At 31.6% G+C, this 17007-nt stretch overlaps 1 protein-coding gene across 8 annotated transcripts in view; it reads left to right on the top strand.

Moving 5' to 3' along the window:
- Nucleotides 1-17007, top strand: part of tns1b (tensin 1b) — a 549979-nt gene that overhangs the window by 297823 nt on the left and 235149 nt on the right. For all 8 annotated transcript variants that reach the window (XM_056465912.1, XM_056465911.1, XM_056465908.1 and 5 more), the window contains one exon: nucleotides 5545-5583. In XM_056465912.1, the coding sequence (XP_056321887.1) occupies nucleotides 5545-5583 (39 nt within the window). The remainder of the gene's footprint in view (nucleotides 1-5544; nucleotides 5584-17007) is intronic.

The following is a 17007-nucleotide window of genomic DNA, read 5'->3' as shown; positions in this document are numbered from 1 at the left end:
TAGTTAAGCTGGTTTCGTTTCTGTCAACTTTGCATTTTTGGCTGTGTGGCGCCATTTTGTGTCTGAATAATGTGCAGGTTAGTGTATGCTCCATTTAACTGGTGTTGTGTCTGTCAGCTTTGCGTTTTTGGCTGTTTGGCGCCATCTTGTGACTAAATAATGTGCCGGTTAGTGTATGCTCCATTTAGCTGGTTTCGTTTCTGTCAGCTTTGCAGTTTTGGCTGTCTGGCATCATCTTGTGACTGAATAATACGCAGGTTAGTGTATGCTTAGTTAAGCTGGTTTCGTTTCTGTCAACTTTGCATTTTTGGCTGTGTGGCGCCATTTTGTGTCTGAATAATGTGCAGGTTAGTGTATGCTCCATTTAACTGGTGTTGTGTCTGTCAGCTTTGCGTTTTTGGCTGTTTGGCGCCATCTTGTGACTAAATAATGTGCCGGTTAGTGTATACTCTATTTAACTGGTTTTGTTTCTGTCAGATTTGATTCTTTTGGCTGCTTGGCACCTTCTTGTCACTAAATAATATGCAGGTTAGTGTATGCTTAATTTAGCCTGTTTAATTTCTATCAACTGTGCATTTTAGACTGTTTGGCGCCATCTTCTGACTAAATGCACAGGTTAATGTATACTCCATCAGCTGTTTTTCATTTCTTTCAGCTTTGCATTTAATTAAGGAATTGCTCAACTTTTATGGCTCAGAGCAATGTTTTGTGTGTAATTTTGATGTTTTGTGGAAAGTAGCTGTGTAATAAGAAGGAATAAAGTACATCCAGGACAGTTATTTTCACAGAATAAAGCCCAACAGGCTTTTTGTTGAATAAAACTGAAGGGAAAAACGCAAAGCTGACAGAAATGAAAAAAGCTTAATGGAGATAAATAGAGTATAAACTGGCCTGCATGTTATTCAGTCACAAGATGGCGCCAAACAGTCAAAAACACAAAGCTGGCAGAAACGAAACAGCTGATGGAGTATACACTAACCTGCGCATAATTCAGTCACAAGATGGCGCCAAACAGTCACAGACCAGCAGATCCATTTGAATGTGGATGTAAGTATATGAATGTGAAATATTCATTGATAATCAAAATGATTTGAAGTTCCTGGATGAGCCTGTTATCTTGGATACCTTGGAATGTTGCAACCGACAAATCAGGATCGAGTATTCCAGACAGCCATGTAATAAACACTACTAACATTTCTGCTTCACAAACACCGCCTACATCTTGTTGTTTTTTAGGCACAGGCCACTTGTTAAACTGTAAACTCAGTTAGTTAAGGCTCCGTTTTAATGAACACTTTATTAATGCCAAGTCAAGGTCATTGATAAACGTGAAAACTAAACCCGATGTGCTCTTTTAGTATTAAGACGAGCAATTAAATGAACCGAACAAATTTAACACAAATGCCAGATGGCTGAAAGCAGCACATATATACATATATTCAGCTGTCAAAACAAATGGTAAGAGGCGATGGTTTCCAGACCCTGTCAAATTCCTCACTTTCATCTGAATCAAATTTTGCAAAGACACGCTTGAACTTTGGGAATTCATGAGTAGTTGTCCTTGGAATGACACACGTGAAACCTGACCTGAGTTGGCTTGACTTTGTTTATTTACTACGTTTGTCAGCAACCAGAGAGGGAAAAAAAAAGTTATGTTTGTGGTGTCCAAGTAACACACATGCAGTCATGGTAAAAGCACTGTAACGCACAGATTGTTTGAGCTCATTGTCTTTGTATAAGCCAAGCACACTTGTGAATATGTTTCCCTCAATGTGATGTGCTGATCAACTATGAAAAACTATTCTTTTTAAATTATTATCATTTTTACATTTTTATTTTGTTGTATGATTATAAAGCTGAGACTATAATTTGATTACTACAATTAGATTATGTGCAATACTATAATCATAACAAACATGTTTTATTTTTAATTTTTTTCAATAATAATGTGAAATAAGAGATAACCAGAGTATTTTATTTTATTTTATTTTATACATTTATTTATTCTACTTTTTATTTTCAATTAATACAATTCAATACAATTGTCTGACCCATTTGATCTACCCTAACAGTGTAGATTTGATTTATTTGTTTGTTTGTTTGTTTGTTTGTTTTGTTGAAATAATAATGGGAAATAAAAAAATAACCAGAATTATTTTATTTTATTTTATTTTATTTTATTTGTTACATTTATTTATTTACTTATTTACTTCTACTATTTTTATTTTCTATTTAATACAATTCAATACAATTGCCTGACACAGCTAATCTAACAGTGTAGATTTATTTTATTTTATATTATTTAATTTTTTTTATTTGTTAAAATAATAATAAGAAATAAAAAAATAACCAGAATATTTTTTTTATTTTGTTTTATTTTAGACACACATTTTAATTTTTTTTATTTATTTATTTATTTATTTATTTATTTATTTATTTATTTATTTATTTATTTATTTATTTGTTTGTTTGTTTGTTTGTTTTATTTGTTGAAATAATAATAATGGGAAATAAAAAATAACCAGAATATTTTTATTTTATTTTATTCTGTTCTATTTTATTTGTTACATTTATTTATTTACTTATTTACTTCTACAATCTTTTTATTTTATTTAATACAATTTAATTCAATTGCCTGACACAGCTAATCTAACAGTGTAATTTTATTTTATTTTATATTATTTAATTTATTTTATTTGTTAACATAATAATAAGAAATAAAAAATAATCAGAATATTTTTTATTTTATTTTAGACACACATTTTAATTTTATTTATTTATTTATTTTTTATTTTATCTTGTTTTATTATTTTGTTGAAATAATTTATTTACGAAGAAATATAATGTAAAAATAAATAACGTATTATTTTATTTTAATTTAATTTGTTGACATGATGTCTTGACAATGTCATTTTACTTTAAGCAACATATCTACAAAAAAAAAAAAAGCCAAACTGTTATTAGTTCAGTATTTAAGTACAGAAAGCTAGAGAATATAAAGCATGTCTGAAATCACATCCAAATGTATCATTTGCTTTTTTTAATATCCCACAATTCTCTGTGTGGTTCAGCAGCTTGTGAAAGCAATCAATTGATTTATGAAAACCAATGCTACTTCCACTGAGTAGTTATCTTTAAATGTCTTACTCATTTTTGTTTTGTCTTTGAATTGAATTATCATCCTGCACATGACATCAAAAAGAAATCTCTTTCCTTAAATGGTGCCTTCATTCTAAACGTTGCCTTTTTGGTGGATTCATTAGGCAGCTGCTTTGTTTTGAGCCACAGCTGTTCAAGTGGCTTCCTGTTTGTGCTCAACTTCACTTCCTCACATCCATTTTTCTTTCTTTTCTGGAAGCAGCTTTTTTTAATCGTAGACTCTAGCAGACGCAGTGCCAGAAATGATGGTCTGTTTATGATGTCCAGAGCTCATTTGTTGATGTGGAGCTGGATATTAGCAGTGGCAGCAATCTGATCTAAGCTACAATCCTATTACGATGGACTTCAGCTGATCATGAGCTCCGACAAAGCAAATCGCCTTTAAACTGCACTGACTTTGCAAGCCTGGTTGAGACAGAGGTTGATGCTAGTATTTCAAAAGGTAGATAATGACTTTATATTTCTTTATTTCACATTCTTCAGAAATATAAAACACAAAACGTCTCTGAAGAATGTGAAATGAAGACATATAAAGTCATTATTGGTGTGGATCATGACCTTTTTGAATTATATTGTTAGCAAGATTACTGCACCAAAACTAAATACCACAAGAGTGCAGTGCACACTTCACTATTGAACTTGACACTTGATTTTCTTGTTTCCAACTGTCAGTAAGAAGAGATGATGGGTTTGGTCTTTTTGTGACTGATTGAAGGCCTTGTTTTAGTTGGACATGATTGGTCAGAAGATTGGAAATACATAATTATTCAGAAATCATTGTAAGATGCTGAGTTGGTGCTCGGTTCTGTGTTACTGTCTAAACACAGTAGAAGCTTTCACAGTAGAAAGATTTTTTTGTAGAATTAATCAAACATTTTATTTTTAAAGATTATTTGATGACTGATAAGATCAAAATAATGACATTGACTTGAAATTCGTTTGTGGCGCATGTATTTGATGTCATGATTAATTTAAGGCATAGGTCTCAAACTATATTCTTGGAGGGCTGCAGCTCTGCTCAGTTTTGCTCCAACCCTAATCAAACACAGCTGATCCAACTAATCAAGGTGTTCAAGACTACTAGAGACTATTAAGCAGGTGTGAGTTGGAGGTGGTTGGTGCTAAACTGAGCAGAGCTGCAGCCCTCCAAGAATCCAGTTTGAGACCTATGACTTCAATTAATCATGACATCAAATACATGTGCGCCACAAACGAATTTCAAGTCAATGTCATTATTTTGATCTTATTAGTCATCAAATAATCTTTAAAAATAAACTGTATGATTAATTCTACAAAAAAAAAAACTTTCTACTGTGAAAGTTTCTACTGTGTTTAGACAGTAACACAGAACCGAGCATTTTAATCTCCAGGAATTTTAATTTAATCAATTTTAATTTAATTTAATATAATTTTACAACAATTTCTTTTCTTTTCTTCTATTTTATACAGTGTTGTCTTGAAAGGTGTAATATGTTATGTAATATATCATAAATGTTGAAGTCAGAAATGATGTTTAACAGAGCAAGGAAATTTTCATAGTATGTCTGATAATATTTTTTCTTCTGGAGAAAGTCTTATTTGTTTTATTTCGGCTAGAATAAAAGCAGTTTTTAAATTTTTATTAACTTAACTTGCCTAATAACCCTAACCTGCCTATTTAACATAATTAACCTATTTACCGTCATCATGGCAAATATAAAATAAATCTGTTATTAGAGATGAGTTACTAAAACTATTACGTTTAGAAATGTTATATTTTGTTAGTTATTTTTCCATTTCTTAAAGGGGCTAATAATATTGACCTAAAAATTGTATATATAAATTCTATATTTATACAATATAATATTTATTTATTTATTTGGAAAACATCAATTAAGGCAAATACCAGGGAACATGAGCAAAACAGAGCGTGACATTTTTCACACTATTTCCTATAATAATATAATATGTTAACCTATAATATGTTTTTCTTTTAGAGAAAAACCATTCAGGCCATCACTAAATCAAGGCATTTTGTCTTTTTTGCTGATAAACGTGCCATATTACACTGTTGTTGACTTGCTATGTTGGCTGTAAAGTCTCAGATTTCTTTTTTTTTTTTTGTAGAATCCATCATACATTTTATTTTTAAAAATAATTTATGATGAGAAAGCTCAAAATAATGACATTTACTGTGGTATAAAAGTACTGACATGCCATTTAGTTTTAGTAAAACAATTTAATTTAATTCAATGTAACCACGTTTTTTTATTTTATTTTAATAAAATCCTTTGTGTTTTGCCTTTTTTTGCTTATAAACAAGCCGTATTACAGTGTTGTTGACTTATTATGTTGACTGTAAAGTCTGAGATTTGTTCTTGACATTTCTCTGTTCTCTCTTCTCAGGTCTCGTCCTCCTGCGTTCCTGTTGCCAACTATGAACTGGTAAGCACGTCTGCAGTTGTTTTTTCTATCTTTTATTTTTGATGGTTTCCTAGAACAGTCTTCGCTGGGAATCTGCTCTGTTAATCAGATTGATGATAAAGGCATATTTGCCTATTTTGGAGGCCAGGCCGTTTCATCCCACAAGCATTCATATTTATAAGAAGGAAATAAAAGCTGGAGGTCTGGGGTTCAGATCTCTCCCAAGACCTAAATAAGCCAGAGGGAATAACAAAGCGTGAGCGATAGCATAGTCAACATTCCTTTTTTGGTTTGAATTGTGTTTTGGGTCGCTTTTTTTCCTCCTCCTGTGTTTTGCAAGGGAAGCCAGAATCCATCTCTTCCCGGGATACTGAAGCACCTCTTGTTGTACACGCTGTCCTCCAAACCGAGCTCATATTTTTAGATGTTTTTCAGGGCGAAGTTTGGCTTTGCTGTGTCAGATGGGTTTTGATAATGTGTGATGTTGTAGAGAGGTGTGCGTGCGTGCGTGTGTGTGGACTCATTGTAAACACACACTTCTGATCAGATGGATTGTTTAATGATTAATGTACCAAATTATACGTTTATTATTTTTTATTATTTATTAAAATTAAGATATTATTTATTATAATTATTATTATTAGTCGGCGCCAGTGGTGTAGTGGTTAGTGCGTCGACACATGCACTCTGCTCTCCACACTTTCCTGTCAATACTCTCTACTGTCCTCTCAAATAAAGGTGAAAACCCAGAAAAAATATTTATAAAAAAAATATATAATAATTATTATTATTAATAATAATATAATAATAATTATTATTAGTAGTAGCAGAGGTGAAAAGAGTACTGAAAAATACTAAAGTAAAAGTACCATTACTTGCTTAAAAATGTAGTGGATGTGTGTAAACGTAACATTCTGTAGTGCAGTTAGTTATTGCCCAGCAGGCACACGTCATAAGACGTTAATATTAGGTTAGATTTAGGTCGTGTGGTCAGGTAACCATCTAAGGACGTTATTTTGATTACCAATAACGACAAATGATGTTGATATTTGGTTGATTTTAGGTTGTGTTGGAAGGTGACTAAAATCCAACATCAAGCCAGCATCGTAACTCATTTTGACGTCAAAAACTGACATTTATTCATCAGGTATGCCAACCAAAATCCAACATCTGATAGATGTCATAGTGGTAATGTCCACACAACGTCAAGCTGTAACATCATTAGACGTTGATATTTGATTGATTTTAGGTTGGACGTTGGCCAATGACGTCGGCCTGATGTTGGGTTCTGATGTCAAACCGATTTTTCTTTCCAAACAAAACGCAATGTCCCAATGACGTTGAGGTACAACGTCAATCTAACATCATGTTGGCGTCTTGTGCCTGCTAGGTGTTTAAGGTCATTTCAGTCTTCATACAGTAAACATCCATCATCTTGTCATCAGTGACATGCATCTAAACAGTCTCTGGGTCAATTTTTCAAAATTTGATTTTTCTAATCCCTATAGACAAGAAAAATATAGTGTCTGCAGGTTAAAGAAAAGTTGTGGAGTAAAAGTACCAATACCGCACAAAAAATATACTTAAGGGAAAGTAAAGGTACACATGTTTAAAACTACTTAGTAAATTACAATTTCTGAGAAAAGCTACATTAGAAATATACTCCTGAGAGTATTTTTAATTTGTTACTTTACACCACGTAGTAGTATTATCCATTCATTTATTAATTAATTTATTTATTTGCCGTCACAAATATTTCTTTCTTTCTTTCCTTAAATTTATTTTTGACAGATTTAAACTAACTGTAAAAAATACAAGTATCCCATACATTTTGAAATAAAACCAGCTTGTTTCCATTGTGGTCCTCGCTGTTAAAAAAAACTAACAAACAAAACAACAAAGTATGGCTGCAAAGTAGAGTAAATGCATAACACAAAAAGTACCTTCACATTTTAAAACAGGAACAAAATTATTCACAATATTAAGTCAAAGTATAAAAAATATCATCATAATCATCCATGCAAGCTAACTTCATCGTCAAACAACCATCTTTTGATAGATTTTTTTTGCTTTATCGGTTTGGGTAATTTGTTTCACGTGATTGCACTGGTGTAAAAAACATATTTTTCCCCACTAAACTTCTAAACTTACAGTAAATAAACAAATATTAAAATCCCAATGCTTAGTACTATGCGTATGCTGTTGCCTCACCATTTGAAAACAGTTCACCAAATAACTAGAAACCACAATATTAAACATTTTTTACGTTTTATTCCCAATTAAAAAAAAAAAAAAAAAACTTTTTTGTTAACAGTTAACATGCCTAATTCTTAAAAAAACTCTTTGTGCAAATATGCTCTAGGATGAACTTTATTTAAAAATAATAACAATAATAATAATAATGTTGAACATTCATTATGAAATAACGTCAAATAACAAAAAAAAATGATAATATGAAAATATTTGTATTTAAAATACATTTTAAAATAATAATATTAATATGTTTAAAACATGAATGTGTTATTTATTGTAGTGAGCATAAAATAATGATAAAATAGTAACAAAAATAATAATAATAATAATAATAATAATAATAATAATAATAATAAACAATAATGGCAACAACAACAACAACAATAATAATAATAATAATAATAATAATAATAATAATAATAATAATAATAATAATAATAATAATAATAATAAACAATAATGACAACAACAACAACAATAATAATAATAATAATAATAATAATAATAATAATAATAATAATAAACAATAATGACAACAACAATAATAATAATAATATTATTCATTATCATCATTATCTTCATTATGATTTTAACATTATAAAATAACATGACAAATAAAAAATGTTAATATGAACATATTTGTATTTAAAATGCATTCTAAAATAATGACATTAATATTTTTAAAACATTAATGTTATAATTATAATAAATGATTATAGCTTGCATAAAATAATCAAAATCATCATTATCATTTTAACATTATAATGAAATGGCATATAGCATATTGAGCATGCTATGAAAAAGCAATAGGTGCTTTCAAAGTATTTGTATAGGATATTTATACAATTTGTATTTAAAATTTCGACACTTGTATTTACATCATAGTGAAGAACATTGAGAATGTCTTTGAAGAATATGGAGTCATTCCCACAGAACATGACTTTGCATCTAAAAATGCAATACACAGCACTCAGCAACGTTTTTTTAAAAACACACATCATTCAAGAGTGTGTTTACCTAGAAAAACAATTAAAAAGTAGAGCATTGTAACGGAACAATTCTGTGTTGCGATTTTTCCAACCTAAAAACAGGTAAATGTTTGTTAAAGTGCAGAGCAGAACACAACAAACACAGGTCTGCAGCACAACAGTGGCTGTATTTCTAAAGGAAACTCAGAGCAGCTGTTCATATTCAAGCACACTTGAACAAAATATCTATAAAAGGCTTGGACCTGCAGCTTCCCAAACCTGAATATTAAGTGACTGTGTTAAAGGAACACTGTACTTTTTTTTTTACAAATAGGTTTATTTTACAAATTAAACAGTTGAATTTTACCATTTTTGTATCCATTTAGCCGATCTCTGGATCTTACGGGAACACTTTTAGCTTAGTTAGCATAAATCCTTGAATCGGATTAGACCATTAGCATCTCGCTCAATTTTTTTTTTTAAAAGAGCTCTGATAATTTCAACACTGTCTGGATGCAGACTTGAATTTGCAAGCTAAGACTGCATATCGCAGACTTGCAATGTAAGACAATGCACTCAATGGACCTAGTGACATCACTGTGAGGGGTAGGGTTAGGGGTGGGGTTAGGCGTGCACATTAAAAAGCATTGCATGCAACTCACCTTGCAACTGCACCAAGTCTGCTTCCAGACTGCTTGATCATTTGGTTACACTTTACTTTAAGGTGACAAATAGTTTAACTATTCATTTAACTACTGAGTAATGTTAATTAATTACATGTATTCAATATGGTTGGGGTTAGAATATGGGTTAGGTTTAGAGTTAGTTACGTGTAATTATGCATAATTATTATAGTAAGTGCATGGAACATGTGTACTGTAACTACGTCACCTTAAATTAAAGCATTACCAAAACGTTTCATATTTTTCACTTTTATAGTTACATCATGTACTAGGACCAACGAAAAATTGAAAAGCCGCTATTTTCTACCTCGATATGGATAGGAACTATTCTCTCGATATGGTGTAATAATTAAACAGCTTAAATAGTTCCCATCACCAATCCCTACATTTGGACCACCAGTTAGAATCTATGTTATATGATTACACCTGCTGTTGCCATGGTCGAGGTGAGTCTGCTGTTAACCAGATGCTAAAGGTCTAATGCGATTCAATTATCTATGCTATGGATGGATTCAAAAATAGGAAAACTCAACTGTTCAACTTTAGGGGAGGTCCTATCCAAGTTTTAGGAACAACAAATAAAAACTTGACTTCTAGTTGATCATTTGGTATCAGAAGGGGCTTATATAAAAGGCTCTAGATTACACTTATTTTACCTAAATAAAATATGATCATGCTTTGATTTTCAATTATTTAATGGACAGTAAGGTCTGACTTTGCTTAGACAAAAGTCTTGTCACTTAACAGAAATAATGTACAGTATAGAATATAATGTCATGCTGCAGTGGAAAAAGAATGAATATTGTGTATGACTCCCATGAGCTTAGACGACTGCATCTATACATCTCTGCAGTGACTCAAATCACTTATTAATGCAGTCATCTGGAATGGCAAAGAAAGTGTTCATGCAGGACTCCCAGAGTTCATCAAGATTCTTTTTGATTCATCTTCAATGCCTCCTCCTTCATCTTACCCCAGACATGCTCAATAATGTTCATGTCTGGTGACTGGGCTAGCCAATCCTGTAGCACCTTGACCTTTTTTGCTTTCAGGAACTTTGATGTGGAGGCTGAAGTATGACTATTCTGCTGGAGAATTTCCCTTCTACTGTGGTTTGTAATGTAATGGGCAGCACAAATGTCTTGATACCTCAGACTGAATGCACTGAAACTCCGCAAAAACAAAACACACAGACATGAAACATATATCTATAGAAAGCTTGAAGTGTCTGTTTTTAAATGCAGCAAGTGCATGTTGAAAACAAACCTTGTTTGATAAAATAATCAGTATGAAACCAACACTATGTCTAGTTTCTCAGTCTGAATTCATCCATTTTAATTCGACCACGCCCATGAGTCTACGTGCTCTTTGGGGGAGTGTCTTTTGTCTCTCAAGGTGTGAATTATTCATGACCATTGTCACTCACGCATACAGCTGAGATCACCCAAATCAATCTGAACAAATTGTAATTCATTGTAAGGTTTTCTTTGAATGAGAGAACAGAATAATTTTCACATAATTGTGAAGTAAATATTCTAGCCTACAAGACTGGTTACTCAAAAGTCTTGTTCACGCACATTCAGTGTGGTTTTTGGACCCTATTTCAGCTACACGTTTTTCTCCAAAACTTACTAACCATGCATACTATTTTTTTTTCTAAAAAACACAATCATGTACATCAATATTTCTCACATATTATTGTAGCACAGTTTGACATCCCTTGGGCCCCAAAACATCCCTTGGGCCCCAAAATCACCTCAGACCCCTGAAGTTCAATGTAACCCCAAACCATGTTTTTTCCATCACCAAACTTGACTGATTTCTATAAGAATCTTGGGTCCATGTGGGTTCCAGTAGGTCTTCTGCAGTATTTGTGATGATTGAGACGCAGTTCAACAGATGAATTATCTGAAAAATATTTTATTCCTGTTTATGTAAAGCACTTTGAATTGCCACTGTGTATGAAATGTGCTATATAAATAAACTTGCCTTGCCTTGAAAAATCTACCTTCTGCCACTTTTCCAAATGATCAACTAGAGGTCAAGTTATTATTTGTTGCTCTTACGACTGGAATCAACGTCAAGACTTTTGTCAGGTAGTGTATTTCCCCCCAAAAAGTGGAGTGTTCCTTTAAGCTGAAGTCTGTAAAGAAACTCTTGGTCCTTTAACATTCATCGCCTTTAGCAAGGACAAACGGCCGAACTGGCTGTGTTTACAATGACACAACTCACTGAAGCCAAAAACAGCCCGCTTTAATGGCTTTTCAGTGAATTCAGTGAGTATTTTTGTGCTCGGGCTGCTTTCCCCTCGCTCCATGTTTGGTAAATTCTCTTCAGATGAATGTGTGTGTTGGCTGAATGTGATCTGAATGCCGGTGGCGGTATGAATCTACAGTTTTGGATGAAAGAAGTTCACTGTAGGTGTTAGTATATTAGCCTAATATTCCTGTCTGGTTATTCAGTCAAAGACTTGGAGGTAATTTCACTAATTTCAGGTGGATGATTAAAGTAATGTGTCGGATCATGTATCTTGGTCACATTTTTCATCAAGGTTGTTGTTGTTTTGTATAATTTTACACATATTTAGTTAAGGATTTGTTATAGTTCAAATATCCTCAACAGAATTAAAACAATAAAGTAAAAATCATGGTTATAGTACACACTACTGTATTACACTATTGATAGGTTAAAGGAAATTGGAAAATGTATATTATAAAATATGTGAACTGTATTTCAAATGTTTACAAGTGTATACTGTATATAAAAAGCACATTTGGGTAAACATATTTACAACCAAAATCAAATTTAAGTGGCAAAATAATAATAATAATAAAAATAATAATAAAAATAATATAATAATAATAATAATAATAATAATAATAATAATAATAATAATAATAATTATTATTATTATTATTATTATTATTATTATCAATAATAATAATTATTACTTATTATTATTATTATTATTATTATTATTATTATTATTATCAATAATAATAATAATTACTTTTTATTATTATTATTATTATTATTATTATTATCATTATTATTATTATTATTATTATTATTATTATTATTATCAATAATAATAATTATTACTTATTATTATTATTATTATTATTATTATTATTATTATCAATAATAATAATAATTACTTTTTATTATTATTATTATTATTATTATTATTATTATTATTATCAATAATAATAATTATTACTTTTTATTATTATTATTATTATTATTATTATTATTATTATTATTATTATTATTATTATTTTAAGGGGCGTCAAGGTCACTGGTTCGAGCCCCAGCTGGGCATTTCTGTGTGGAGTTAGCATGTTCTGCCTGTGTTCACATGGGTTTCCTCTAGGTGCTCCTGTTTCCCCCGCAGTCCAACGAGATGCGGTATTGGTGAATTGAATAAGCTAAATTGGCCGTAGTATATGTGTGAGAACACGAGTGTATGGGTGTTACCCAGTGATAGGTTGCGGCTGGAAGGGCATCAGCTGCGTAAAACGTATGATGGATAAGTTGGCGGTTCATTCCGCTTTGGCAACCCTTGATTAATAAAGGGACTCAGCCGAAAGAAAATGAATGAATGAATGAATATTTATAATAATAAATACACTTTTTTTTTTTAAATCACATGCTTACCACAGTGCTTTTTTTAAAAAAAAAAAAAAAACCTAAAAAAAACTAACAAGAAAAACACATAATATACATAAAAACAAAGAACAATATTTATTATCTCAACCTCTCAAACACTACTGACCAAAAAATAAAAGATTACAAACATTTAGAAATTTCATCTCCTTTGATTCACGAGGCTAATTATTCTACAGCTTTAGACTAACAACATAAAAAAAATTCCTATCCCCTTTAAATGTACATGACCTAAATCTTGACTAGAGCCAGACAGAATCTGCGGACAATTTTTGTTATTTCTGCACAGAATTATTTTAGGAGTATCATAACTAAAAACTTGATAATATGAAATATGAAATAAAAAATAACACCTTTTTACTTTAATTTAATGTTTACAATGCAAATCCAATTAGATGCACTTATTTGGTAAACAAAGCAAGTCTCTCACAATCTACTAAATGACAGAAAATATAACTTTACAGACTGTATTTTAAACAAATATTCATTCATTTATTCATTTTCTTTTCGGCTTAGTCCACACACATCCACACACACTCATTCACAGATACACTCATACACTACGGAGAATTTAGCCTACCCAATTCACCCAATTCTTTGGACTGTGGGGGAAACCGGAGCACCCGGAGGAAACCCACGCCAACACAGACAGAACATGCAAACTCCACACAGAAACGCCAACTGAGCTGAGGCTCAAACCAGCGACCTTCTTGCTGTGAGGCGGCAGCACTATCTACTCCGCCACTGTGTCGCCCGTAAACAAATATGAATTTTCATATTAGACAATAATACTACTGTGATTAATTTAGTAACTCTATAAATATAAATTTACACACATTTACACAAGTAAATAAACAGAATCAATGATGGGCTAAAAATTTGCAGAAATCTGCGCGCACAGATTCCATTTGGGCCTACTACTAACTTACATAAAAGCAGCCATCCTATTCACTGCTTTAAAAAATATATTGTTTAAAAAGTTGTATTTTATGCACGATATATTATGTAAATGATATACATGTATATAATATTATACAAATAATATTTATATTAAATAAATAATATTAAATAAACAAAAATAGTTATTTGATTTTAAAATGAAGCAAAAAATAATAATAATTGCGCCCTTTTGTGCAAATTTTTTTTCCAATAATGTCAGTATTAGTTTATTTTTATTTTATTTTATTTTTTTTAAGTTTACATGAGGTAAATATAATGACTTACATAATCAGGAGCCGTTATATTTCATCATATCAATGCTTTAAAAATATATTAAAATATATATATAAAAAAAGTTGTATAAATAAAATAAGGGCGACGCATTGGCGCAGGGGCAAGCCTGTCGCCTCACAGCAAGAAGGTCGCTGGTTCGAGCCTCGGCTGGGTCAGTTGGCATTTCTGTGTGGAGTTTGCATGTTCTCCCCGTGTTCGCGTGGGTTTCCTCTGGGTGCCTCGGTTTCCCCCACAAGTTCAAAGACATGCGGTATAGGTGAATTGGGTGAGCTAAAAATTCTCCGTAGTTTGTGTATGAGTGTGTATGGATGTTTCCCAGTGATGGATTGCAGCTGGAAGGGCATCCGCTGCGTAAAACATGTGCTATATATATATATATATATATATATATATATATATATATATATATATATATATATATATATATATATATATATACTACAATAAATTATATAATAATATATATATAACTAAATAAAATAAATTAAATTAAATTTAAAGTTATAAATAAATGTATATTAAATAAAATTATTTATATATTATATAATTGATATAAACTTATATAATATTATACAAATAATATTTGTATTAAATTAATATTACATAAATTAAAAGAGTTATTTGATTTTAAAATAAAGCAAAAATGTATTATAAAAACTATATAAAAGCATATAAAGTATCTAAAAATATTTTTTTATTTTATTTTATAATAATCATTTTTTTGTTTAGTGGATGGCACTGTATAACGTGTCCAATTCTCTCAATAACACATCCTCTTCATTGAATGCATTTTGAAGTCAGTCTTCAGTCTTTGTCTCTCAGAGCTGTCGTCTGTCCATCGGCTCCATCTGGCCTGCGTCTGTTTCACCATGATGTGATATTGGCCATAATTGGCCATGAGAGGGTGAAGCACATGCCGGGCCTGCCCTGACATTAAGCAGAGCAGCGTTTCTTTGCTCTTTCCAGATCCACACACTCCATACACAAACCCCATCAGACTCTCTGATTCACATCCACTCTCATCTTCACGGCACATACCAAGCATTATATAATATGTGATAAACAGGAGCAGTGATGGATGGTAACTGAGTGTTTTATTTCACCTTCACCACCATATTTAAGCACATGTTTAAATATCTGTACATTATCTGAGTATTTTTATTTGGTTTTAGTATTTAACAAAACTTTAACAAAGTGATCATGCAACTGTCAACTTTGCAAACGGTGTAAGTTTGGTCAAAAAATGTTATATTGTTTGCAAAATAAACTTAAAAGAGTAAGTTTGTTTTAATGCACACTGTAAGTACATAAAACAAGTGCTTTTGTACTTTGGCTCAAGTAAAATTAAAACAAAAGACATTTACTGGAGGAATATTCTATTAGGGGATCTGTATCTACTCTTATTCAAGTGCTTAATTTATGTACTTAGTCTACCCAAAAACATTGCAAGAATTAGATGCTTTGTTTCCAGTGAAGACTTAGAAAAACTTGTTCATGCTTTTATCAGCAGCAGGGTGGATTACTGTAATGGCCTCCTCACTGGCCTTCCCAAAAAGACAGTCAGACAGTTGCAGCTCATCCAGAACGCTGCGGCCAGAATTCTGACCAGAACCAGGAAATCAGAGCACATCACACCTGTCCTCAGGTCTTCCAGTTACATTCAGAATAGATTTTAAAGTATTATTACTGGTCTATAAATCACTAAATGGCCTAGGACCTCAATACATTACAGATATGCTCACTGAATACAAACCTAACAGATCACTCAGATCTTTAGGATCAAATAGATTCGAAATCCCAAGAGTTCAATCAAAGCAGGGTGAATCGGCTTTCAGCTACTACGCCCCTCACTGCTGGAATCAGCTTCCAGAAATGATCAGATGTGCTCCAACATTAGGCACGTTCAAATTAAGACTGAAAACACATCTGTTTAGCTGTGCCTTTACTGAATGAGCACTGTGCTACGTCCGACAGATCGAACTACTATGTTTTCTCTTCTTTTTAATTCTTTTATAACACATTTTATCAGCTTTTATTTTATTTTATTTTAATTTTTACCATTTTTATTATTTGTTTTTATTTCTCTTATACTTGTTTCTTTTATTCCTGTTTATGTAAAGCACTTTGAATTGCCACTGTGTATGAAATGTGCTATATAAATAAACTTGCCTTGCCTTGCCTTGCCTTACCCGGTATGGGAGTTTTGTTCGAAGGGGCCTTTTCCCTGTTGTGAGTGTTTTTGAGGGGTCAGAGGTTTGTATTAGGACGTTTCCTTTCACTGGATCTCACAGTTCAGGATTCTTTAGCTGAATGCCATCTTCTGAATTCTTTCCGCTGAACTCTCTTGGGATAAAAGACAGGCACAGACCCTCCATTAGTGTAATGTAAACACATAGTGCCACTGAAATGTACCACGTCTCGTCTGTTTACATTTTTTCCATCCCTGCTGCATTGTGTCCATTGCAGGTGGTCATTATAAGAGACAAAACAGCTCTTGTTGACATCGATTTAGGTGCACCTTCCACAGTTAGAGATGCCTAGAGTTAACCTAAATGCATGATATTTATAGTATATGATAATATCATAATTAACATAATAATATTATAATAATAAATGTTTTAATGTAGTGTGAAAGGCAGCAC

This window comes from Danio aesculapii, chromosome 9 (assembly GCF_903798145.1).
Source record: "Danio aesculapii chromosome 9, fDanAes4.1, whole genome shotgun sequence".
NCBI lineage: Eukaryota > Metazoa > Chordata > Actinopteri > Cypriniformes > Danionidae > Danio > Danio aesculapii.
The sequence above is the reverse complement of the archived record's forward strand: the minus strand, read 5'-3'. Positions and strand labels throughout refer to the sequence as shown.